Here is a 24,969-nt window from a genome sequence, read left to right as displayed (position 1 = left end):
CCTTAGCTGCAGATCAGGGACGTGACTGTGCTCATGACCTGAGGCTGCAGTGAGGATTACATGAAACTTATGTAAAACATGTCAGGCACAAAACAAGCCCTCAACAGACAATACCTTATATTATTACTGTAGGGCAAAACTGTAGCAATCCAAATTGTGTCTAGATTTGCTTCGGCTGCAAGTGGCAAAAAATCCAAATTAATAATGACTTAAAAATGCCTGGTTTTGCACAGGTAAAAATTATTGGGTGGGCTGGCATGGCACTTCCACAAATGCCTGAGGTCACAGGCTTTTCACCCCCACAGTGAGGCTGCTAGGGTTCTGACCATGATGTTCAGCTTTGAGCAGGAGAGAGAAGGACACATGTCCTCCCTATAAGGGCACTTCCCAATGCCTCACACTTCTGTGCTTATTTCCATTGGCCAGAATGTCACACATGGCCACGTCTAGTTGCAGGGCAGGCTGGGAAATGAGACCATGTGTCCAGATGAAATTTGGAATATGTTATTATGGAGAAAGGGAAAACTCATCATGATGGACAGCTAGCAATCTCTCCCATTTCCTTCCTGTGTGACCTTGGGCAAGCGGCTTTCTCTTTCTACTAGAGGCCCAGCGCACGATTAAATCGTGCATGGTTAGGATCCCTGGGTCTACCTGCAATCAGGGCCATGTCCACTGCCCAGCGACGCTCTTCCACCTCTGTGGCCCCTGCCCCATGAACCTCCATGCTCACAGCCCCCGCCCTGCGAGGCTTCTCGACCTCACTGCTGCCCACGCCCTGCAATGCTCTTCTCCCTCAGCAGCCCCACAAAGCTCCACGCTCACAGCCCTTGCCCCACCTCCACTGCCCCGCAGCGCTCCTCCACCTCAGCCACCCCACAAAGCTCCACGCTAACAGCCCTCGCCCCGCAAGGCTCCTTTACCTCAATGCCCTGCGAAGCTCCATACTCACAGCTCCCGCCCTGCTCCTCTGCCTCGCATCCCCCCGCCCCTGCCCGCAACACTCCTCCGCCTCAGCCACCCTGGGAAGCTCCATGCTCACAGCCCCCCACCCCGCGAGGCTCCTCAGCTTCCGCGACCCTGCCCTGCCATGCTGTGAGAGCCAGACGGGTCCTTTGGTCATTTGGGCCCACAGCTCCCACTCCCTCAGCTCCCTAGCCTGCTGTTTGGTTGTCCGTCCAGTCGTAATGGCACCTGGCTTTTTATATATATTAGGATGCCTCCATTTCCTCATGGGTTCTCATGGTGATCCCTGACAGACACAACCATATTCTTCTGGCTCATTTTTTTAATCTTTTAGGCCAAGCATGTCAAACTCAAAGGCTAACACGGGCCAAATAAACAAGGTTTAAGTTTATGTGGGCCGCAAAAAAACAGAAGCTTCAATTTTCATAGAAACATAGGTTTATTTCAATAGAATACAAAGGGCTGAAATAAATGAGTAATCATTAACATAAAATAATAGAACATTTGAATAAAAATTAATATTTTTTCTTGAACATTAACTTATCAGACACTGAATAACTGCACAAATTAATAAGCATAACACAAATAAACCTATTTTTCTTGTTCTCCGAAAGTGAAATATTTCCTGTTGTGCATACCAAACAAGTCAGTCCAAGACTAATGACGTCAGCTGCTAAAATATTCACTGCCAGTATTAAGTGGAGAGAAATGGTGCACCTGCGCACGTAAGGCGCATAAGGGAAATGAATGCAACACGATTATAGTAATCAGTCATTAGCAAACGTAGTTTGTTATTAATAATTATGTATAACAGGGTATTATAAAATTTAAGTTACGAAGTTTTTATTAAAACATTTCTTACATACCATTATATTGGTTGGGCCGCAAAAATATTCCTTGTGGGCCGCATGCAGCCCCTGGGCTGCGAGTTTGACATGCTTGTTTTAGGCCAGAGCTTAGTTGTCCCTCCTCCAAGAAACCCTCCTTGGTATCCCCTAGTCTACATCAGGCACCTCCTCTGAGCTCCCACAGCCCTGACCCCTCTGCCTGTGCCCTGACCACTCTGAGCCGTCGCTATCTAATGATGGGTATGTTTCCCCACTAGGTCGGGTGGGCAGGACCCGAGGGCAGTCACTACTGGGTACCCAGCACAGATCTGCTAAACGAGGCACAGATCTGCTAAACCAGACCCATATAATACACATCCTTCATTTTTCCATGGTTGAGCCAGTCCACTCTAGCAGGTGGCCCTAGAGGAAACATCCTTCCTCATTTCTTCTGCCCGTTGCTTCCACCCCATCCTACAGCCTCCGCTGGCCACAGGATAAAGGCAGTCAGGCCTGAGGTTGGGGTGAGAAGGAGAGTGGTTAGAGCATACGAGGCGCTGCCTCTGGTCTACCTCAGCCTTCCCCTGGAGAATGGCTGCCAGGCAGAATCCCAACACTGCTGATGGGTGTGGCCCTCTGGAGGCCTGGCACGTGCAGGGATAGGAAGGGTTGCTTAGTGGTGCTTCCTGAAGGCAAGATGCAGCCAGCACTTCCTCACTTCACAAGCAGCATCTCTTCTGGTCTCGCCTGAGGGATGTATTTGGATTCCCATTTACAGATGAGGAAACTGAGGCTCTGCCAACAAAGGCACCTAGGAAAATTGTACACTTTTCGACATTTGCAGTCTGTTGTATGTCAGTTAAGCCTCAAGAAGCTATTTATAAGGTGGGAAGGAAAGGAGTAATCTGGTGAATAGAAGCAAAGGACAAGCAGGGAGGAAGCCAGGGTATGTTGAGTTGTTGGAACGGGTGCTGGGTTCATGAAGATGCACAGTGCTGTTGTCTCTGCTTTGGGGCATGTGTGACATTATTCACAGAAGAATATTTTCAAAGAGAATAGATTTTAAGGCCAGGAGAGAAGACAGTAGCTATAGGGATGTTGTTTAGAGAACTTGGGGGGGGGGGGGGCGGTTTCAGGATAACTGTTAGCCATTGAGTACAAATGTTAAAGTTCTTGAGCATGACAGTGTGTTGTGATGATGTAGGAGAGCGTCCTATTCTTTGGAAAAGTATAATGAACTACATAGGGGTGAAGCACCATGGTGGTGCCATTTACGATCAATAGTAGGAAAACATATATTCTGACGCAGATGAGTGAGGAGAGAGGAGGTCAGGGTGGCAAAATATTACCGGCTGGTGGACCTAGGGAGGGTGTTTGGTTGTTACTGTGCTCGTCTCAAAGCAGAGATGTCCGGCTGGCGGGAGCCGCCTCTGCGGGTAGCAATGCATGTCCAGCATGTGCACCTCTGCTCCTGGCCCTGCCTATACCCTCAGGGCATGCACAGGCCCACCTCCTGGGCCTTCTCGCCCCCTTGTCTGGCAATAGTGAACCAGCCGCTCTGTGGTGCATCGGTGCCCTCGCCAATTCTTGTCGTTACAGAAAGATCCCCCAACAGTCCTGTTTAAAATTGCCAGCACTCAGGCCCCACGCAAAGCACCCCGTGACTGTTCATTTGCACCAGCCGGCCCTGTGACTTCTGTTCTCTTCAGCATACGTGATTTTGCATTTCTGTTTTGCATTTCTTTTTGCTTTTGTGATTTCACAGACATTCTTAGAACTGGACTATAATGGACCCTCATGTACTATATCACTCAGTACACTCCACTTTTAGCCATTTTTTTCTGCCACTTATTTGTTGACTAAAGCAAGTCATTTATGCTAAGAATGTGCCAGGTTCTGAATTGGGTTATTACTTCCTCACACTATAATTTAACCTGTCTCTCTCTCCCTTGAATTTTGTCTAAACTGGTCATTTTGGTCTAGGGCAGCGGTTCTCAACCTGTGGTTCGCGACCCCTTTGGGGGTCAAATGACCCTTTCACAGGGGTCACCTAAGACCATCGGAAAACACATATATAATTACATATTGTTTTTGTAATTAATCACTATGCTTTAATTATGTTCAATTTGTAACAATGAAATTGGGGATCACCACAACATGAGGAACTGTATTAAAGGGTCGCGGCATTAGAAAGGTTGAGAACCGCTGGTCTAGGGACTTGCTCAGAATCACAACGGGGTTTTGTTGTGTCCTGATCTGATTGGATTTTTTGGCAAAAATTCATCCACATTGCCTGTGTGATCTAACAGAGGTGTTGTTGGGAATGTGGTGGAGGTTCAGGCGAAAGGTGCAGAGGGAGGGTCATTGAGTGAGGAGGAGCCAGGATCCCCGCTGACCCCTCTCCCCTCTCTCTCCACCAGTACAAAGAGCCGTGTCACTCTTCTCTCTCAATGACCCAGCTCTGAGCCCGGACATGCCACCTGCACACAGTCCTGTCCACAGCCACCTGAGCCTGGAGAGAGGGCCCCCAACCCCCAGGACCACCCCTACCATGAGGTGAGGTTTCCCTGGGGACATCCAGGTGAGTGATAGCCACTGCAGGTCACCCCACCACCCGGTCTGCAGTGTCTGGGGAACATCTGCTTCCTCATCTAACGCTGTGGAGTGATCCACACGCTGGGCCCCGCAGTGACCAAACCAGAGTGGGTCCTGTCCTCATGGTCAGGTGGACACGACACTGTAATCCGTGTTCTCACAATTGTTGCACTTCCAACTTTGAAAACTACTTAAGTTGTGACTCCATTGTCCTCTCTGTCGGCTTCTGGGTCTCCTCCTCTGCATATTCCTGAATTATGTGAATCTTCTCCCTAACGACAGCTAGGGGGTCCCTGCTGGTCTGTCTGGGACCTGGGAACAATGAGGCAGGAACCCTGCCTCAGGAGGCTTCCTGGGGAAAGGAGGAGGACATGGGCCAGGCTGTCACATTTGCCATCTCACATTTAGTGTACCGTCTTTGACTGCATTGTCGTGGCAGACAATTAAAGAGGGAGATAGAATGGAAATAGCATGTTTGCAAGTCCATGGGTGTAAAGAGTGCATTGCACATGTGCACAGCCGCCCTTCCCTCACAGGACTCTATATACCACAGTCATGGACCTTGTGGGCAGTACAAGCGATTTTTCAGGGTAATTTTGATTCTTCTTGTTGGTGTCACAGTGGCTTCACGATCCAACCTCCTCCCAAATGTGGCCCCACTGTAATTACAGGAACTAGGCAGCTACAGATGGTGCCACCACAGAAAGGGTAGGAATAGAGTGGGTGTGGAACTGGTGGCACCTGTGACCTCTGGATGCTCTCCTGACCTCCTCCCACCGGCATCCCATCTCCCCCTGCAGAAGATCCAGGACCACGGAGGGAGGGAAGGGTGAGGGGCCGAGTCCTCTCCCCTTCTTGGGCTGAGACCCCGGGCTCCCTTCGTCTGCTGCAGCCCACCCCTCCCCAGCACCCACCAGATACGTGTGACCCACAGGTCAAGTGGAGCCTTCTACAGGAAGGGGCTGCCCACTGTCCCCTGAAGAGGCTAGGCAAGCCCAGCGCAGAGGAATCTGCAGAGGAGGAGCCATAGGCTAAGGTCCTGGGTGCAGTGTCCCTGCCTGAGCCTGGGTTTCTCTTCTGTCCAGTGGGTAATGACATGGTGACCTCCCAGGCTGCGTTGGGCCAGAACCTGTTAGATGGAGACCATGTGCAGTGCAGGGTGGGCGCCCAGTGCCAGCGGCTATCGTTGTCCTCCTCAGTCTCATTGCTAGTCCTGTCCACTCACAGGCCTGTGTGCTCCATGGATGTCTGCGGGATGGGTTCTTTGTCTCATGCCACAGGAGCTGGTCACACTTGGGCAGGATTTCTCCCTAAGCACATACATGGTCCCTCCTCTGGGGAAAGCACACTTCAGGGCAGGCACAGGCACAGCCTTCAACCTCACCCACATCCACACACGTGCCCTCACTGGGCGGAGCAAGGCCAGGAAGAGAGCTGGCTTCTGGCTTCCCCCAGACTTACTCCTCCAGACCCTGTTGGGATACCAGCAGGGAAAGGACGCCCCAGAACCTCAGGAGTGAGAGTAGCCTGACCCTGTCCCCTGTCTTTCCAGCGAGGAGCCACCCCTGGATCTGACAGGCAAGGTGTACCAGCTGGAAGTAATGCTGAAACAGCTGCACACGGACCTCCAGAAGGTAAGCCCCCCCACTCCACTGCCCAGACACTTGGGGGCCAGCAATGCTGAGGTACCTGTCCCCCCACCCCTGCAAATCTAGGGGAGACCACCCATCTTTGAATGTAGTCATGACTAAAGAGTAAAACGTGACACTACCGAAGGCTGGTGAACACAGAGAAATCACACGTTCTTGGAGGAAGAATAAATTAGTCTAACCTTTTGGGGGCAAGAAAAGTAATTATGTACCATGTTGACCCAGCAATTCCATTTGTGGGAATTTTCCCAGCAGGATCTCAAGCATGGGCACAGAGACCTGTGAGTGAAGGTGTTCATGCTGCACTGTTGGCAGAATAAAAAATGGGAACCAGGCCCAGCTGGCATGGCTCAGTGGTTGAGCATCGACCTATGAACTAATTTTTTCCCCCTAATGGGAGCCAGTGTAGCCATCCCTGCACAGGTCAGTGCTGATAGACGTGACAGGTCACCCAGGCAGCAGGTATTCTGCAGCCCATTAAAATAGTCACATAAAACTATATATTTACTAATATACAAAAGAAATCCAATAACTTAAGTAACAAACTAAGCAAGCTGCAGAACTGTTTTCTAGAACAACATCATACTTGAAATAAATGTTTAACGTCCATGGGTCAGAGGACTACGTAGAAAGCAGCAGTCTGAATAATTGTATTTGCCTCCAGGGTAGAAAAATGAGGAGAAATAAGGATGGAGGATACTTTTCCTTGTTGCTTTCTATAGTTGGGGGTAAAAGGCAGCATATACTGTGAGTCTCAAGCACAAAAATCACAGGAGCTCTGGTTCAGATTTCACCCCAGCACCTCATGTGACCTTGGACGAGTTGCCGCCTCTGGATGTGAAGGATCCTGGAAGGGTGTCCCAGGAGAGGCCATGGAGGCAGCCCTGCGTCCATACCAGCTCCCCCTTGCTGTATGGGGCTGGGTTTCCCAACACCCTGGGTGGCTGAGGGTGAAATGAGGTGATAATAATCAGTGATGTTTGTCAGACTATCACCCAACATCACACTGTTGTGTGAAAGCTCCACATAAATGACCTTAGGGAAAGCTCGCAGCCACCCCTTTTTAGAGTTGAGGCTATTGGTCTCAGAGAGATGAAGTGACTTGCCCGGGGTTACTCAGCTGTGAACAAGCAAAGCTGGGCTTTGCACCTGGCAGCCCAGCTCTAAAGCACAGCTGAGCCAGGGCTCACAGGCCCTAGGGAGCCCTTGGCTAGACCACTCTGCTGATGCCCACACCCCACCCTGCAGGAGAAGCAGGACAAGGCAGTGCTGCAGTCGGAGGTGGCCAGCCTGCGTCAGAACAACCAGCGGTTGCAGGAGGAGTCACAGGCCGCCAGTGAGCAGCTGCGCAAGTTCGCTGAGATCTTCTGCAGGGAGAAGAAGGAACTCTGAGGTGGAGAGGCTGCCTCACACCCCCACCTGGGTGGATGGGGGCTTCTGCTCTCCTCTCTCCCTTAGCTCAGCTCCTGGTTGCAGGTGTGACCAAGATCATCCAGCTAGGACCCCACCACACTCCCCTTAGACATAGAAACTCTCCGGGGCTATGAGGTAGGGTCTGCTCATGGTTCTCGAGCCCCAGCAGGCCACAGGGCCTCAAGCCTCCCTTGGAACTGCTCACCTCTGGTCCTTGGGGTGGGGCCCTGCCCACTCTACCCCCAAGGGCCCTTCCTGCAGGAGGGCGCGGCAAGCATCCTGTCTCTTCCTAGGATCTAGACATCAAAGCTATAGGAAGGAAAGAGGGAGGGCAGTAGTGAGTCTCTAAACTCCACAGCTCCAGGTGTTCATAAACCAAGTTTCTTCACCACATATAAGAGTTTGGGCTTGGCTTATGGGGCCTAGCCCCCTGCATGAGACATCACAGTGTGAACCGGCCCAATCTGCCCCACCCTGGAGAGATCAGAGCTCATGTGGAAACAGGCCAAGGCTCTCCTTCCTGCACGAGCGCCAAGAAGCACGGACATCACTCCCTCCCAACCCCATATTTCAAAAACATCCAGGAGCACATTCTTAGAGTTTCAATTATTTCTTGGGGGGTCCCAGGATAGAGAGGGGGAGCTCAAACATCCGGAGTCATGTGCTCTGAGGGGGAAACTATTTGCACACCGTTTAGAGTCTTTTTCTATCAGCCACAGAGGCCATCGTGCCTGAGCCCCTCCACGTGCGATTTGAGCTCCTGCCCCGCCAGGCGCAGCCGCAGAGCTGCCCAGCCCCCCGGCCCTGACCCCACAGGCACAGCCTCTTCCAGGCACCAGGAGGGGCTCCAGGGAGCCCCCAGGTCACATGGGCCTGCCCACCCTCACTAGAGAGAAACAGCCTTCATCTCTCTGCTTTTGTTTTGTGTTTGCAAGTCCCTCAGCCCACCTTGTAGCCCCCACAGCAGTGGATTCTGGGCCACCCTCACTGTGCTGCCCGGAAGCCTTTGCTGTGGGAACCCCGAGACGCTGGTCCTCTAACGGCAATAAGGGGCAGCTTGCCAGGCAGCAAGCTGGTGTGACACTACGCTGTTCACCCAGGAAACAGAGTTTCTTTTTTCCTTTAAAAACAAACAAATATATATATACATACACACATATATATATTTATTTTTTCATGTAGAGTTGTGCCAGAACAAGCCTGTATGGCCACAATCTGTGGATTCCCCCAACCTCAAGCTGAGGATTGAGGCCAGTTCCCTGTGGCTGGTGTTCAGCAGGAGGACTCAGAGGGACAAAGTGAGGGTGGGCAGGCCCATGTCTTTCCTTTTCAGGAATCACCAGACCAGGAGAGCCGCGCGGGCCTGGCTCAGAACTGCAGCTCCAGGCTCGGAGCCAGCACCAGCGGCCCGGTCCTTGTCCAGAGACCTCACCGCCTTCTCTTTGGGACCAGAAACCTCAGGGGAGGGGGTGCTGAGACACAGGCATTCAGGAAGCCAGAGAAAAAGACACTGACCATGTCCCCCTGCAGTCAGCCCCTGGCCCCTGGCAGCACTGGTGCCTGTGACAAAGCCTACACATCTGCCACCTCCTCGTTCTCACCTGGGCTGTGGTGTGAGACAGGCTGCAGAGGGCCGGCCCGGTCCCCAGCCCTGGCCAACTACTGTGATGTCTCCACTCCTCTTCCCAGACCCCCATTTTGGACAGGTTCTCCAAGACCTCCCCACCCCCTTTCTTCAGACCCTAGGCTGGAGCCCGTGCTTCCCCAACCCCTGGCTTTTAAGTTGTCACCTCATCTTCAGATCATTCTAATCATTTTGGGGACCTAATCATGTACATTGACAAGTGTAAGTTATGATTTTTGGTTTTCTGTTATTTTTTAAGGATCTCTGCAAAACAAATCTATTTAATTTGAAGCTGGTGTTCTATCTGATGGGTAAGATAGAAGCATGATTTGGTTTGGGGTTTTTTGTATGATTTGTTTCATTTGGATTTTTTTATTCTTTTTTGTCTTTTTTCTATCCCTGTTTTGAGATTTTCTGGCATGTTTCTGGAGGTTTCAAAGAAAATAAATGTTTCATAGAAATGGTCTGTGTGTTCACTATCTGGGCAGCTGCCTGGGGTCACTGATGAGAGGTGGTCCAGCATCAGCCCCCTCTTGTGTTCCCCTTGTCCCAAACAGTCACACACACACACACACATTCTTCCCTAAGTACCAGGGGACACCAACCTTGTAAACATTTTTTCCTTGAAACCCAAATGACAGAAATCCACCACTCAGAACGTAAAAGTCCTTCTTAAGTTAAAAAGAGGGAGTTGCCCTGGCCGGCTTGGCTCAGTGGATAGTGTCGGTCTGTGGACTGAGGGGTCCCGGGTTCGATTCCGGCCAGGGGCACATGCCTGGGTTGCGGGCTCGATCCCCAATGGAGGATGTGCAGGAGGCAGCCTATCAATGATTCTCTTATCACTCATGTTTCTATCTCTCTCTCTCTCTCTCCTTCCCCCTTCCTCTCTGAAATAAAGAAATATATTTTTTTTTTAAATAAAAAGAGGGAGATTCTACCTCAGAAGTCACATACTACTAGTAAATGCCTGAAAGCAAGGCCCAGCCACAAAGTTGTGTTAGTTTTAGAATTAGTGGGCAACTTTTAAAAATGGAGATTGAACAGAAAGAAAGCCAGATTTCCAGCTCGGTAAATCTGTCCTTTAAGGGCCACCCACGCCTCCTCTGCCCAGGCAGTCACCCAGCCATCCCTCCCACTCCCCCAGCTTGGGCTTATTGGCGCCCCATCCACCCAATGTGGGGAAGGGTGGTGCCAGGCACAGCGAGTTGGAGGTGTCCAAGACAGACTGACACCTCCCCTGTGACCTCCCCTGGCCAAGGCCTTTCTCTGGGGACTCCCATCTGGGGAGGGGCGGTGAACTCTGGGCCCCAGATCTGCAAATCCTTACAGTTTGACCCAGAGACCACAGTCCAAATCTCAAAATTCCACATGAAGATCCCAAAGTCTGGCCTCAGTCTGGATCTGAGATCAGCCCGACCCTCTTGGCAGGGTTGGCCAGGTGGCTGGGCTTTCTGGCCCACCTCACCCATTTCCCTGTCTCTGAGTCAAACCCGATGTCTCTTTAACCCAGACCCTTCCCTCACCACACACAAAAAGTTTTTCCAAGACGGGTATATAGCCTTTTTCCAAAGGAGGTGGACCAGCTATTTTCACATCTCCTAAAAATTCTAGAGTGTTCCAGAAACTCCCTTCCCCGCCCTCCTTGGGGCCCCATCCTCGACCGAGCTGCCCTCCCCCCACCAGGGAACAGTGGAACAAGCTGTTCTCACATCTTCTCCTGGCCGCCTGTGACACACCAACTTCCAACACCCCACAACTCACACATGCACTTGCCAGCCCTTGCTCTCGCCTGAACTGTGCCCTGCTTGTCCCTTTCCCATTTTGCCCGATTTCAATGTCTGCCTCATCCTCCTGTTTCTCCTACAGGCGCCCTTTGGAGCCTCCCCTAGTCTCTCCCACCCCATCTCTGGCTTTCTCCTCACCCAATCTGAATCCCTTCATACCTTTGTCTCTCACAATTTTTCTATTGTCCCATTAAATTCTGTGTGTCCTTCTCTCCCATGAAATCTCATTTATCTCCTGTGTCCTTGTGCTGAGATTTTACCTGTCCCTGGATCCTAATTGTATCTCTCTCCCCAACGTGCCTCTCTTCTTCTTTTTCTCTCCTATTTTATGTGCCTTGGTTCTCTGCCTCCCCATCAAATCTCTCTTCTACTTCTCTCTCCAAGTCACTGTCTACTTCCTCTTCCTGTCTCTCCCAACATGTCTATTTTTTATTATTTTTTCTCCCACTAAATCTCCATCTCTTCTCTTCCCCCATAATTCCTGTGGCTCTCCTCATCTGTATCTCTAGATTTTTTTTGCTTCCCTCTTCTGCTCTCTCCTGCTATCTTTTTTTCTGATTCTCTATAAATTTGTGATTCTCATATCTATGTCTCTGTCCTAATCACTCTTTCCTGGTTCCCTCTCCGCAACCCACCTCACCCAAATCTCAGTCTCCTAATGTCCCTATGTCCCTATCTTTCTCTCCCCTGCTTCTTCCCCTCCGCTCTTGGCCCCATACAGGAAGCCCCAGGTGATGTCTGGTACTAGGATGAGGTGCTCCTGGCACCCTGCCCTCTACCCCAGCCAAGGAGGGGCTGACCAGCTTCATCTGTTCATCCCTTCCCTTCCCCCAGCCCCCAGTTCCCTGCCTTCCTCCTCTCAGCTTTCTGCTGCAGCTGCAGTAGTCCGTTGCCAGGACGACCACAGCTGGCTGGGCGGGAGCCCCCTCCACCCCATCCCCCCTCTTCCTTCTGCCAAGGCAGTGAGGAGGTGGGACAAAGCCAGAGAAAGGCGGGGTACAGGGGGGAGATGGAGGTGGGAGCCAGCTCCAGCTGTTAACCTCTGTTTCTTCTCCCCCAAATGAGGCCCCAGCTCCCCTTCTTGGTGACGCCCCAAACCAGCCTGGAGAAGGAGGTAGTCGTGGCAGAGGGGTCAGGCCCAGTTTAATACACAGAACAATTTAATTCACAGCAGAGGCAGGCAATAAAGGAGACTCATTTACAAGGGGGGGGGGGCATGCCTGGATTGGGGGAGGCCCCCAAAATCCACAACCTCATCCACTTGCAATCTCAATTTCCCTTTTTTTTAACCCGAACAATAAACATACACAACCACAAGAAATAACCACTCCCCCTTGTTACCCTCAATATGGCCAGTAAGGGGGCAGGGGTAGCCCGGCCAGGCCGGTGGGGATCAGGGCAGGGGAGGAGGAAAAACTAGTCCATTGCAGAGTCTGTGCTTCTCATCCCAGCAGGCGCTGGGCAGGGACCCGCCTGCCCCACCAGTAACTGTGGTGGTGGCAGACAGGGTGGGGCTCTCAGGAAGGGGCAGGAACAGATTTCAAAGCCACAGTTCAACATCATGCAGTATCCACAGTGGGCACCAAGAGGGGATAAAGGGTGGGCACCACACCCATCTGCCTTGGGCAAGAGTGGGGAATGGTGCCCACCTGGGGAGGGGGAGTGGGGTAGTTGCAGCTCCAAAACTGGGGGGAGGGGTTGCCAGGCAGGAAACTGGTATAGACTGGTGCCCTGTGGACTCACTCAGCAGTGCCCCCTCACCCAGCCAGGCCTTATAGGATTCTGTATATATTAATTTCTTTTTTTTTAACTTTTTGATTTTTTCTTTAGAAAAAGGCTGGGTCCAGGCCCTGGGCTGGCATCCACCACCCCTCATGCCCGCCCAGAGGCGGGGTATGGCTTTGAGGGGAGCAGAAGCCCCTGGTGCCCATTTGCCAAGGGATGGGGAAGGAGGGAGGAATAGAGAGGAGCCCTGCTGGGCCCACCAACCCGCAGGGCAAACATTCCACTCGCACAGAGGGAAGGGGGTGGCCCAGCCTCCTCTCAGGCTTCCTGCGCCCCTTCCCACGGTGGCACATTAAGGATGAGAAGAGAGTAGAGGAGCTCTGAGAGGCAGATGGGCAAGCACCACCCCAGAGGTCCAGGTGAGCCAGAGCCAGGCCTAGGTGAGAGTGATGTAAGCAGAGGCCTTCTCTTTCAGGTGCCGAAGACACAGGTGACAACTCCAGCTCCCTGTGGGGTGGCCAGAGGACAGGGAGTTAGGCCCAGGTCCAGGGAGGGCTGCTCAGCCCCTCCTATACAGAGGGCAAGGTCTTCACCAGCAAGAAGACAACTTTCTAGCCCACCCACCCCAGTGTCATGCCCACCTCTTCTCTCACCTTCCGGGGGCTCCGCCATGGGGGGGCTCAGGCAGTACATGTGGTAACCCCGATCACAGTCATCACAAAACAGCAGCTGGTCCTGGGGGGGTGAGACCCGCCTAGTTGGCACCCTGGGAGCACAGGCACTAGAGATCCGGGTGGGGGGCTGGGGCAGGGGCTAGTCAAAGGGACTGGGGGAGGTGGGCCCTTCTGAAAGAAAGGACTCCCAGAGGTCTGGGCCACAGAATCTTCGCAAAACCCTGCTTAGCAGAGCAAAACACCCGGGAGCACTGTAAGTTGGCAATCTGTAGTGCAGGCTTTATCATATCTTATGGAACACTTAAAATGACACTGAGATGGCCTGATACCAGCTCCAAAAACAGTGGACGTGGGTTCAGGCCCAGCTATGCCATTTCCCTAGCTGCCTGACCTTGGGCAAGGTATTTCCCCTCTCTGTGAAGTGGGAACCAGGCACCTGCCTCAGAGGGTGGTTGCGAGGAGTCAGAAAGATGAAAAGTATTAAGTACCAGGCTCAATGAATGGCCACTAACAATAATAATAATACGGTTACTAGTGGTCACCAGCAAGGAGGCTCCAGGAAAAGGTGGAGGTGCCAAGTGGGGAGGCCAATGGGGATATGTCCTGGGGAGGTGGGGGCAGGGCACTCACATCATTCTCCGAGGTGCCACACAGGCTGCAGGACTTGCACTCGATGCACTGCCAGCGGTAGGTCCGAACGGCCGCTGTCATGTTCACCGTGAACTGTAAACACGAGGGGTGTCCTGGGGGCCGAGGGGCAGGGATGCGGTTAGGGGTCATCATGTCCCTGGTGACTACAGACTCGGGGGAAGAAATGACTCAGCCCTTACCCCTGGCTCATAATGATGGGCTTCTGTGGTCCTCAGCCTAACCCCACTCTGTCCAGGGTGCACGGCACCCTGCTGCAAGCAGCACTACTGTGGCCACCGTCTCCTACCCGGCCACCATGGCAACCGCATTCCATCACCCACAGCGCTGTGGCAACCACTTCCTACCACCCACAACACTGGGCAGCTACACTCTGTTAACCACTGTGTGGCGAGAACCACACAACGTAGCAACCACATTCTCCCAGCCACAATGCCATGGCAACCACCATTCACAGTCAGGGGGCATTCCAGAGTTCCTTGCAACCTAAGCCTGTTATACAGGATGCCCCAGCAACCAAACTGTTAATAGCAATACTCTGCAATGCCAATCCGCCAGTCCCCAAGTGCCACAACTACATTCTACTACACCCAATTGCCATGACAACCATATTACACTACCCACAATACCATGACAACCACAATTCATTAACCACTGGGCTGAGGCAACCACTGTCTGTCACCCACAAGTCCACCATGAGAAACCACATCTATTAACCACAATTCCATGGCACCCTCTGTTATCCACAGTACCCAGGCAGTGGCAATCCATTACTCACTTATCACAACCCACTACCCACAATGCCTTGGCAACCAGCTCTCACTACTCCTCACCAGGATAAGCACGTCACTACTGGCAATGCCAAGACAACCACATCCCATTATTCCCAGAGCTTCCTTGATCCCACTCAGTTTCCCACAATCTTCAGCAATGGAGTCAGCCCCACGGACTCTGGTTCTCAGTGCCCATGGGGCACTGTGCGTCTCCTTCCCCTCTTACCCCCCCGCCCCCCCGAGTCCTCACTCCTCTGCCTCCCATCCTCCAGACCTAAACTCCTGGAGTCCTCTCCACCCTGGCTCCCAGAAACCTCAGTGGGGGTGTCACCTGATCGCCCACAGTCAGCACAGGAGATGAGGTCCTCGGGACACCCTGTCTTCTTGGAGCCACCCAGACAGAAGTCACAGTAGCCATTGGGGATGACAGTGCCGTCAGGCCCCTTCTTGGCTGAAAGACAGCAGATGGGGTTGGTGTGGGCAGGCAGGGGCCCCCAGTCAAAGGCTGCTGCAGAAGTAGGGGCAGGGGGAGGCGTCCCTACCTGTGTGTTTCCTCTGTGCCTCAGGGACCCAGGCCAATTCTTTGTAAAACTCTGGGGGGTGGGGAGGGGACAGAGAGAGGGACTCTCACCATAGGCAAGGCTCCACCCTGTCCCCAGCCTCAGCTCCAGGGAGGGACCCTAGGTCCGGGCTTGGGGAGGTGGGAAGAGAGAGTACTACCCCAAGCTGTGGCCAGTAGCAAAAGAGACCTTGGGAACCCAAATAATTCTCATCAGGATCCCCCCATTTCTTTGTTGTCAAGTGACATGTCCTTTTTATTAGGTAAAAACTGACCAATACAGCTTTAGGCAGAGTCCACTGCTTCCCCATGCATTCACTTCCATCAGACAGCCACCCCCAACTATATAAAAAATTGGGTAGGTACTACTGGCCAAGATCTGGTATGAAAACATTCAGAAGGAAAATTGTGAACACAGAGATGCCGGGGTGTACAGTGGGAATAGAAAGAGACTGTCCTCTCCCACCAAGGGATGGGTGGGAAGATGGTTTCTCCACTGACAACCTCCCTCCAGGCCCTCCCCAATCCTTTAGCTGGCCGGGTTGGCATGGGATTGGCATGGGTGGTTCAAGGACTCCTAGGCCACAGACCCTGCCACTCCACCAAAGCTTAGCAGAGAAGGGAAAAAGGGAGGCAGGGACGGAGGGGAGTCATCTATCACCCCCCTCCCTCAGCTCTAATTGAAACAATAAATCAGACCCAGAAATATTACAGCCGGGAGAGAGGGAGAGAGAGAGAGAGAGAGAGAGGAGAGATGGTTGGTTGCCATGGCAACCCCAGAGCCAGCTTCCCCATGATCTGTGGGGGGAGGTGACGGCTGAGCTGGAGATTTTCCAGAAATGTCTAATGTGCCCCCTCCCTCCCAGGCTCCTAGCCCCCATTCCCAAGGCCCCTCACCAGCCCAAAGCCCGCCTGCCTGCTCACGTTTATGGTTGTTTTTCCGGTGGAAGGGCAGGGCGTGGCGCTCGGTGTTCTCCTCCCCCTCCTCCTCAGCCAGGTGGGTGTGGGTGTAGTGGTAGCTGAGCCCTGGCCGGTTCTTATACCGTTTCCCACAGACTGGAGAGCAGAGTGAGCATGGAGGGCCGGTCAGCCCTCCCAGCCCCTGCCACCTCCATTCTGGCCTCTGGGATCACACCTCCCCCTCGGCCAGAGGCCTGAGCATCCTCCCACCAGGGTCCTGAATAGGAGGAGGTGACCAGGAGCGGGCAGGTCAGGTCACTGGGCCCCACTCGCTCTCTTTCCCTCTCTTCAGAAGGACTCACTATCACAGACATACGGCTTGTCTCGGTCCTCCAGGGAAGCGGTGTCCTGGCGTTTCCGGAGACCCCCGATGCCATATGCCTGGGGGAAGAGCAGGAGTGAGGGGCCAAGAAAGGGAGGCAACTGAAAGAGTTCTCATCATTTGGGCCTGAAAGTTGAATCGCAGCTCTGCCACTTCCTTACAGTGGCCTTAAGTAATTCAACTTCTCTGGGGTTGTTTCCTCTCTATCTATAGCACAGGTATGAAGACAGCTCTAGTCCACCTTACAATCTCTGGTTTGCAGATGGCTTAACATAGCTGAGCCTCAACCTCCTCATCTGTGAAATGGGTGTAAGATCCTCCTCCCCTCCCCCCGCCCCTGCTGTTCTGAGAGTTAAATGAGGCCAATTGGGGCAGGTCTGATCACTATGCCTGCTTAGTATATGGGGTCTGCTTTGAAGGGATGGATGATGGGGAGATACCTTTCCTTTGGCCCTGTTTTTCCTCCTGGGAATATCATCCTCCAAGTCTTCCACCTCAAGATCATGCGGAAACTCCAGCAACTGCTGTTTCTGAGCACCAGGAGAAGGGAGATTGGAGTCAAGAAAATGGGGAGCACTGTTCTGCTTTTGGGGGTTCTGTGCAGAGCTGGAGATTGGGTGGAAGGGCAAGTCAGAAGACCTTCCAAAGATAACGATATTTGGAAGACAAAGACTTAAGATGCCAGAAGGCCCTAGGGAGCCAGGGGAGGTTTCAGAGCAAGAATGGGATATGCCAGGGCAGAAGAGCTTGGGACCCAGGGGTAGTCCTACCTGGCAGTCCATAATGGCCTCTTCCTCCTTCAGCTCAATCTTCTTCTCCCCTGTCTCAGCACACAGGAGAGCCTCAAGGACCGGCCCTTCAGGAAGGCCGCCCTCCTTCTTCAGGGGTGCCTCACAGTCTGGGGACAAGGCCATGGGGAGGAGGGGTCAAGTGGGAAGTTGTCCCTGGAGGATTCCTCAAACTGCCCAGGTGAGAGAACCATGCGCACTGAGGGAGAAAAGAGGCTTTCCCACTCTCAACCAGCAGCAGATCTGAAGATTCAACTACACCTACTGAGGACGCTCAGACCCTGGAGAAGACACAGCCAGACCCTCAGAATCTCTAGGACACACTCAGGAGGAGACACAGCCAGACCCTTGTATATACCTGTACACATGGAGGAGACCCCAGCCAGACCCTCACTTACACCTGGACAAATATGGAAGGATACAGATAGTCAAAGAGGATACACAGGGGAGACAGAACATTTTAGATAGTCAGACAAAGGAAGAGATACACCCAGACACTCAGATAACCTAGGCACGTGGAGGAGATACATGCAGACCCTTGGATACACCCAGAGACACTCAGATTGTTAGACCATCAGACATAGCCAGACCCACATGGGGAAGACACAGGCAGACCCTACTGTACACCTGGGCACACACGGGGGTGATAGACACACTTAGGGAGAATCACTCAGATGAATACACATATTGAATAGACAATACAGACAGTCCCTCTGAGGCAGTCAGACACACCCAGGAAGATACAGCCAGGTAGACACCTGAGCCTAATATATCTGGACTCAAACAGATCCTTGGACAGGGAAAAGAAACAGCCAGTGACCCTGATAGTAGTGGACACATTTAAGTGGTAAGGCCAGACACTCTGGTGGACCAACACACATGGCAGAAACATACCTAATACACCAGGTACTAAGGAAAGAGAGACATTCCAAGCATCTGGGCACTCAACGGAAAAGGCAGCCAGGCACCCTGATATCTCACACACACACACACACACACACACACACACACACACGGAAATAAACCTGCTAATACACTTGAAAACACCTGGAAAGAGACTCAAGACACTTAGATACACTCCACTACAAACGGCAAGAGTTACAATCAGACTCTCTGACGCACCCACAGGAAGAAACAGAGCCAGACATTCTGATACATCCCAGCTCACAAGAGGAGATGTACAAAGGCTGGATACACCTAGACACACATAACAGACACCACTCTGCTCTCAAATACACCTGGGCCCACGTGGAAGATACCATCTGAAGCTCAGCCACTCAGGGAAAACTGGAGAATCCGTGGACTATACCCAGGCACACACAGAGAGACACACAGCCAGCCACGCAGACACTGGCTGGAAGAGAGAAAAGGTGAAGGCTCAGACACCCACTGGCATGCCACACACTTAGCAGTGCAGGGGGAGCACATGGAGGCCACCCCAGGCACAGACAGCTCCACCCACCGATCTTGTACTCGCAGGGCCGGAGTCTGGGGTCCTCCAGGATATTGAGTCTCCGTTTTTTTCTCCAACAGCGAGCGGGGTACGTGTAGATCTGTCCTGGAGCCAAACCTGGAGTGAAATGGGAGGTAAAATTTTGGGCTTCATTGTGGCCACCTGGCCCCACCCCTACCCATCCCTCCGCCACCCTCCCAGCGGGCACCTGGCCCACGGTGGGTCTTCTCCATCCAGATGTAGCAGTTGTTCTGGGCCACTCCGGTCTGAGAGTCGAGGAAGGGCAGGCGCAGGCTGCGCTCGGCACACAGGCGCGCGTTGTAGCTGCGGCAGTGCTCAATGGCCTCGCGGTAGAAGTCCTCGCCTAGACTGCAAGGGGCAGTGAGCAGGCCAGCAGGCGGCTGTCAGCAAGGGCAGGAGCGCCAGGTCGCCAGCATCCCTCCCCCAACCCTCCCGTCTAGGATGGGTGGGCAGAATCCTCCAACCGCACCTCTCCCCTCCTGTCGCTCCTGGACTCAAGAGCCCCCCGCCTGGGACTCAAGCAGGCCTCTAGCCAAGGAGTAGATATACACAATATAGAAACAAACGAAAATACACTGGGCCCCATTCATATGTGCACATATCCAAACACACAACACAAAAAATCGCACATAGTCACATCAATTCACATACAAAGAGAGATATCCTAAGACACAAAGGAGAAACACAAATCTCACATATGTGCACATACACATATCTACTGAAACACAAATATCCCAAGTCACAGTGTAGGAACGGACAGATCACACATATACTAGTATCCATGCACAAGTATGCATCACATATCCAAAGACACCCAACATAAATCACCAACACAGACACACAACATGAAAACCAGACAGATCAGACACACCATAGCACACATAACACACTCAAGCATCCAAACACACACACAAATGTTAAAAGAAGGAATGTTAAAGCAATCTACCCATATGCACTTACACACATGACAGAGACACAACACAAACAAAATCACACACACACACACACACACACACACACACACACACACACACACACTGAAGGGCCCCCCGGAGTTTGATTCTGGGACAAGGGCAAGTGCCTGGGCTGCAGGTTCACTTGCTCCGGCCCCAGTCGCTCCCTTCCGTTGCTCCCCGCCCAGGTCAGGGCACATGTACATGAGGGACAGTAGATGTGTCTCTCTCACATCAATGTTTCTCTCTCTCTCTCTCTCTCTCTCTCTCTCTCTCTCTCTCTCTCTCTCTCTCTCTCCACTTCCCTCCCTCTCTCTGAAAACCAATGGGGAAAAAATATCCTCAGGTGAGGATTAACAAAGCAAAAACAAAATAACATATTCAACACAAAGACACACACATATACAACATAGATATAGCTACCCACATTCACACAAAAATTTACACAGACACATGCACACCTACATATCCAAAGACACAGAACACAAATGATGCAGTTTCAAAGGAAAGGTACACACGCTCAGACCCAGTGAAGCACATCCCCAATGAAACACACATATCCCCGAAAAACAGAACACAAACAAGTGACAGACACTCTGCATCCCAAGACAAAGGTGGTGTGGGCTTCACCCAAGTTTACCAAGGTCCCCGCACCCCACAGCCATTTTATCCTCTCCCCTACCTGGGGGTCGCCGTGGGGGCATGCCCTGCCCCGAAGAGGGCTCGGACTTCCCCACACCCTCCGCCTTCCCAGGAGCGGTGCGTCGACCCCAGACACCCAGTCACACACTTGCACCCCCACACAGCCGGGCCACAGTGACAGCCCGACTCCCCATCGGCCCCACCCCCAGTCGACACAAACGCGCGCGCGCGCGCCCTCCCCCCGTCCCGCCGGCCCGCATCACCTCAGGGGGCCGGGGATGACCGTGGCCATCTTGCTCCCCGGGTCCTGCCCCCAGCAGGTCCCCGCGGGTCGGTCCTCCTCGCGCACGGGCGGGCAGGCGCGGAGGCCGCCCATCCATTCATTCCCGGGGGGGCGGGAGTACGGGGGCCACAGCCAATCAGGGCGGCGGGGCGGGCCCGCCCCTGCCATGCTGGGAGTCGTAGTCCCGGCCTGGGGGCGGGCGGGATCCCGCGGGGACGCGGGTGCAGAGGTGGGGCCCAGGCAGCGCGGCCACGCACACATGCTCACTCATCACCTGGGCTCACGGGCGTACACTCACACTCACACCTGGACTCGCACACGGCCATTTACATACAAAGTCACACATACACTCACGCTTCCCACGTAGACTTACGCACACTCCACTCCCACACCCCACATATACTCACATACATCCACACTCACACAGTCTTCAGTGCCGGGAGACTCGGAGACACTACAGGTGCCCACACAAACGTCCCACCGACAACCCCGCACGCACGCAGACTAGGCTCGCTGACACTGCCCCTCCCCACCCCCGCTCCCTAGTCCCTCCCAGCTCCAGAGAACCCTGCCTTGTGGGTCCCACTCGAGGCTGCCACTCTCACAGTGACCCCACCCAACCTGTTCAACCCCTTGGAAGGCCAAACAGTGGCGGTGCTAGTTAGGGACTGTAGCCACACCTCTTAGGTTCAAATCCTGGCTCTGCCACTTGGTGGCCATGTGACCTTGGGCAAATGATTTAATCTTTCTGGGCCTCAGTTTCCTCATCAGAGTGGTGCCTCATTGTATTGTTGTGAGGATTAAATGAGTAACTATAAATAAAGTGTTTTAAAAGGTACCTGGCAGGTAGTAGGTGCTCAATAAATTCATCCCACAAAAAGAATCTGATATGTACTAAGATGTAAAATGGTACTATAATTACCATTATTAGAAAGAATAATGCCTGGCACATAGTAAATGCTCAATAAATATATGTTGAATGAATAGACAAATATACTGAAGAGCCACCGTATGCTGGACACAGTTCTCAGTGCTTTACAGGGCTTAACACATTTAGTCTTCATAATAACCTTCCAGGGTGATGCGGTTATTACCCCTACTTTCCTGATGCGCAGGGAGGTGCAGCTACATGTTCCCTGCTCCTGGAGGCTGTTTGAAGTGTGACTGAGGGAAGGAGTCACTCGCCCAGATGTCTGTGTCCCCAAGTGGGCCTTACTGCCTTCTCTTTCCCACTGTCTCTCACAGTAACTCTACCCTGAGGAATCCCCAGAGTGCGAGTTGGCTCACCTAGTCACACACACACTCTCTATGCACACACCCACAGCCCTCCTAGTCCAAACTTTGTGTTCAGGTTTGAGCCTCCGCATGGATGAAAACACCCACTAGGGGGCTCTCCAGTAGACAGAGGAGGCATATTAGCCTTCACCTCTTTTGTTACTTCATACCCTCACCTCCCCCTGATAAGAGAGATCCTCTCAGGCCTCCGATCCATGGTCACTTCTACACACACACACACACACACACACACACACACACCTCTCTAGTCTAAAACCCCTTCCACAAATTCTCCCCATCTGCTCCAGATAAGGCCTTGAGGGAGGGGGTCTCTGCTTCACATCTGGCCCAGAGGTGTGACAAGGGGAATAGTAAAATATACTGGCAGCCCCACTCTCACTCTGGCCTCCAGGCCCCTATAGTGGCAACTCCATATGTCCACAGTAAGGCCTGCCCCTGACCTGTCAGCTCAGCTCAGAGGGTGCCCTTGCCACCTTCCTCTCTCACCTGCCACCACCATCACAGCTCCCCAACACTCCCTCTAACACTTACTCCCCACACCTCTAGCCTCAAAAACCCAGGTTTTCTCCTTCCCCATCCCAGAACTCTCAAATCAATTCCACCCATTTGGGGCCTTCATGTAGACACTTCACCTCCTCCAGGAGGCCTTGTCTGTCTGCCAGCACAATTTGACCTACAGACTCAGGTGGAAACTTGGAGAGGGATATTCCACCCTTTTCTTACTCCTGTCACCTTCACAGACCCCTCTCCCAGTTCTATCCCCTGCCCAAACAATCCTATCGCCACCTCACCCCCCCCCCCCCCCCCCCCCGCTCTTTGGGAAACTGGACCACAAATGAAATCAATATTGACACTTCTCCTACTAGTCACTACATTTAGTGTACGAAGTGCTCTACAAAGATCAAACAGCCCCCTGAGGTAAAAGAACGGCTGATTCCCCAATTCACAGAAGGTAACACTGCGGCTGGGGAAGGGGAGAATGGCTCAAGCTGGGTTTGAACACAGGCACTCAGAACTCCCGAGGGCTGCACCCGCCGGCCTCTCACTCCCAAGGAGATTTGACTTGTACATTCTTTCAGGAGTCCCTCCCTTCAGCCCTGCACAATCCTCAGAAGGTGAGAGAATGGAGGGTGCTGGCACTCCCACCCAAATGCTGACTCTGGCCTCCAGGTCCCTGCAATGGGTTGCCCCACATTTCCTAGAGGTGTGGGTAGATCCGTGTGAGGAGGCCTGGATGTCTGCCTATAGATCCACCAAAAACAGGAATCTGGTCCCAGCCGGTGGAAGGTATCCCTCACAGGGGAGACATCTATCTGTGTGTGCGACTTAGAGTGAGAAGGAAGCTGAAAGGAGTCCTCATCACACACCATCTCGTACTGACCCAAGCCCCACACCCGCCCTCTAAACCTGCTTTTGCACACCGCTAAGCCACACGTGTAGGTGCGTGCCTAGGAGCCTCTGCCCACCATCTCCCCCAACTTCTCTCCGCCAGAAACGAGAGGCAACTGGGGGCTTTAGGTCTACACACGGGCACAGCCCTAAGGGTGAGGAGCGCTCCTGAGCCACTCCCCTCTCCTCACCTCCCAGCACAGGTGCTCAAGGTCAAGGCAGGGGGCGCAAAGGGTTGGGGGAAGGTAACCCCGGCCCCTATGTCTTCTACCCTAGCACTAACGCCAGCGGCTGCGCACCTGTCACTCGGAGCACACAGTCCCCGCCTGGGAAAGGGGGTGGGGAGCGCTGGGACCTTGGAGTTCAGGGTCCCGACGAGGGAAAGTGGTGAAGAGATCGAGGAGAGGGGAGATATGGGAGGGTGCTAGGCTCGAACCCAGACATCCTGGGTCCCAGACACTGGGCCCAGGAGGAAGCTAAGGAAAGGAAAAGGGACTTGGGCAGGGAGAAAGGGAGGGAATTCTCAGAGACTGAGGGCACTCCCAGAGCTCTCCCCGGAGGCATCCTGTCCCCAAGAGGATGGGAGATGCTCGGGTTAGATGTGTATGAGCGGGCAAGGGAGGAATCCCACGCTCTAAGCTGACTGCGCATCGGGGCTTCTAGGTCCTGGAGACCCGAGGAGTAAAAAGGGAGACAACAGGGATCTCCCCGGGAATCCCCGAAATCTCAGCTCCCACCCCCGGCCGCGGGGGCCGAGAAAGAGAGGGAAAAAGAGAGAAAGGTGCTTTGATGAGGTGGGAAAGAGAGACCCTGGAGACTGAGGTCTGGACTTAGGCGCCGGACTCCCAGCCCCATGTCCGGGCAGGCCCGCGCCCGGGAGACCAGGAGGAGGAGAGATGGAAAAGGAGGAGAAAGAAGCCCCTACCCCCACTCTGGGTGGGAAGACGGCCTCCACCCCCAGCCCTCCTCCCCAGCCCGCGCCACATTCCTTCACTGACAGCGACAAAGAAGGGGCTCCCCCGCGACCCTGAAGGAGCTCCCAATCCCAACCAACCCCACGGAGACACAGGGGAGTGGACCCCCCAGGGGGGCATGGGGGCTGCGCTGGGAGGGGCATTCAACTACCCTCCGCTCACTGCATCCCACCCACCGCCCCTAGCTAGGGCGGGGGAAAGGCGGGCGTTACAGAGGGACGTGGACGGCAGGGACACTCACGACTTGAGCGGGTTCTGAATGGCGGTGGCCATGGCCCGCTCGGCAGGGCCGCCTCCGGGCCTGGGCGCCGCTGCCGCCGCGCGCGGGCCCAGCCCGGCCTGAGCCACCCGCTCTGCCGCCCAGCGCGCTACGATTTCATTCATTCTTGGGGCTGCGGCGCGAGCGGAGTGGGGCGGGCTGGGGGCGGGGCTGGACCAATCCCCGCGCCTCCGGGCGCACGACGGGACGTGGAGTCTAGGGGCGCGCGGCGGGGCCCAAAAGCACTCCTAACTGGACTACACGTCCCAGGGGGCGTCGGGAGGGTCGGGCGCCCATTGGCCGCTGGGGATACAGGGCAAGGCGGGGCTCGCCCCTGAGCATCCTTCCCTCCCAGGGGTGCTACCATTCCAAGCTAGGACTCTATCCTCCAG

The 24,969-nt window shown here is 53.6% G+C and overlaps 2 protein-coding genes across 27 annotated transcripts in view; one reads left to right on the top strand and one right to left on the bottom strand.

Annotated features, from left to right (window-relative positions):
* The window catches only part of SIPA1L3 (signal induced proliferation associated 1 like 3), a 309,889-nt gene extending 300,352 nt beyond the window's left edge, over nucleotides 1–9,537 (top strand). For 15 of the 18 annotated variants that reach the window (XM_036346841.1, XM_036346840.1, XM_036346838.1 and 12 more), the window contains 3 exons: nucleotides 4,214–4,349; nucleotides 5,941–6,022; nucleotides 7,286–9,537. In XM_036346841.1, the coding sequence (XP_036202734.1) occupies nucleotides 4,214–4,349; nucleotides 5,941–6,022; nucleotides 7,286–7,429 (362 nt within the window). In that variant the 3' untranslated portion in view covers nucleotides 7,430–9,537. Of the gene's footprint in view, nucleotides 1–3,392; nucleotides 3,508–4,213; nucleotides 4,375–5,940; nucleotides 6,023–7,285 lie in introns of those variants that run through there. The other 3 variants (XM_036346836.1, XR_004973699.1, XM_036346839.1) reach the window with 3 other exon arrangements.
* A 2,454-nt stretch (nucleotides 9,538–11,991) lies between these two features.
* On the bottom strand, nucleotides 11,992–24,701 carry DPF1 (double PHD fingers 1). 9 transcript variants are annotated; one of them, XM_036346933.1, is made up of 12 exons: nucleotides 24,560–24,701; nucleotides 18,969–19,129; nucleotides 18,770–18,877; nucleotides 17,290–17,417; nucleotides 16,960–17,049; nucleotides 16,500–16,578; nucleotides 16,162–16,293; nucleotides 15,221–15,271; nucleotides 15,010–15,129; nucleotides 13,888–14,000; nucleotides 13,225–13,318; nucleotides 11,992–13,090 (listed from the first exon to the last, which is right to left on the bottom strand). In XM_036346933.1, exons 1-12 carry the CDS (start codon nucleotides 24,589–24,591, stop codon nucleotides 13,020–13,022), a joined length of 1,179 nt encoding a protein of 392 aa, XP_036202826.1. In that variant the 5' UTR covers nucleotides 24,592–24,701; the 3' UTR covers nucleotides 11,992–13,019. The 9 variants fall into 9 exon arrangements, with proteins under 9 accessions (XP_036202826.1, XP_036202827.1, XP_036202821.1 ...); XM_036346934.1 differs by having other exon boundaries at nucleotides 13,237–13,318; XM_036346928.1 differs by lacking the exon at nucleotides 24,560–24,701 and adding an exon at nucleotides 20,640–20,760.
* Between the last annotated feature and the right edge of the window lie 268 nt (nucleotides 24,702–24,969).

Source organism: Myotis myotis, unplaced genomic scaffold (assembly GCF_014108235.1).
Source record: "Myotis myotis isolate mMyoMyo1 unplaced genomic scaffold, mMyoMyo1.p scaffold_m19_p_19, whole genome shotgun sequence".
Classification (NCBI taxonomy): Eukaryota; Metazoa; Chordata; class Mammalia; order Chiroptera; family Vespertilionidae; genus Myotis; species Myotis myotis.
The sequence above is the reverse complement of the archived record's forward strand: the minus strand, read 5'-3'. Positions and strand labels throughout refer to the sequence as shown.

Coding starts and splice junctions, on each gene's coding strand:
- DPF1 (XM_036346928.1), bottom strand. CDS start 20,752: ATGGGCGGCCTCCGCGCCTGCCCGCCCGTGCGCGAGGAGGACCGACCC. Junction 18,878..18,968: donor GAAGACCCACCGTGGGCCAG/GTGCCCGCTGGG, acceptor ATTTCACTCCAG/GTTTGGCTCCAGGACAGATC. Junction 17,418..18,769: donor GCCCTGCGAGTACAAGATCG/GTGGGTGGAGCT, acceptor CCTTGTCCCCAG/ACTGTGAGGCACCCCTGAAG.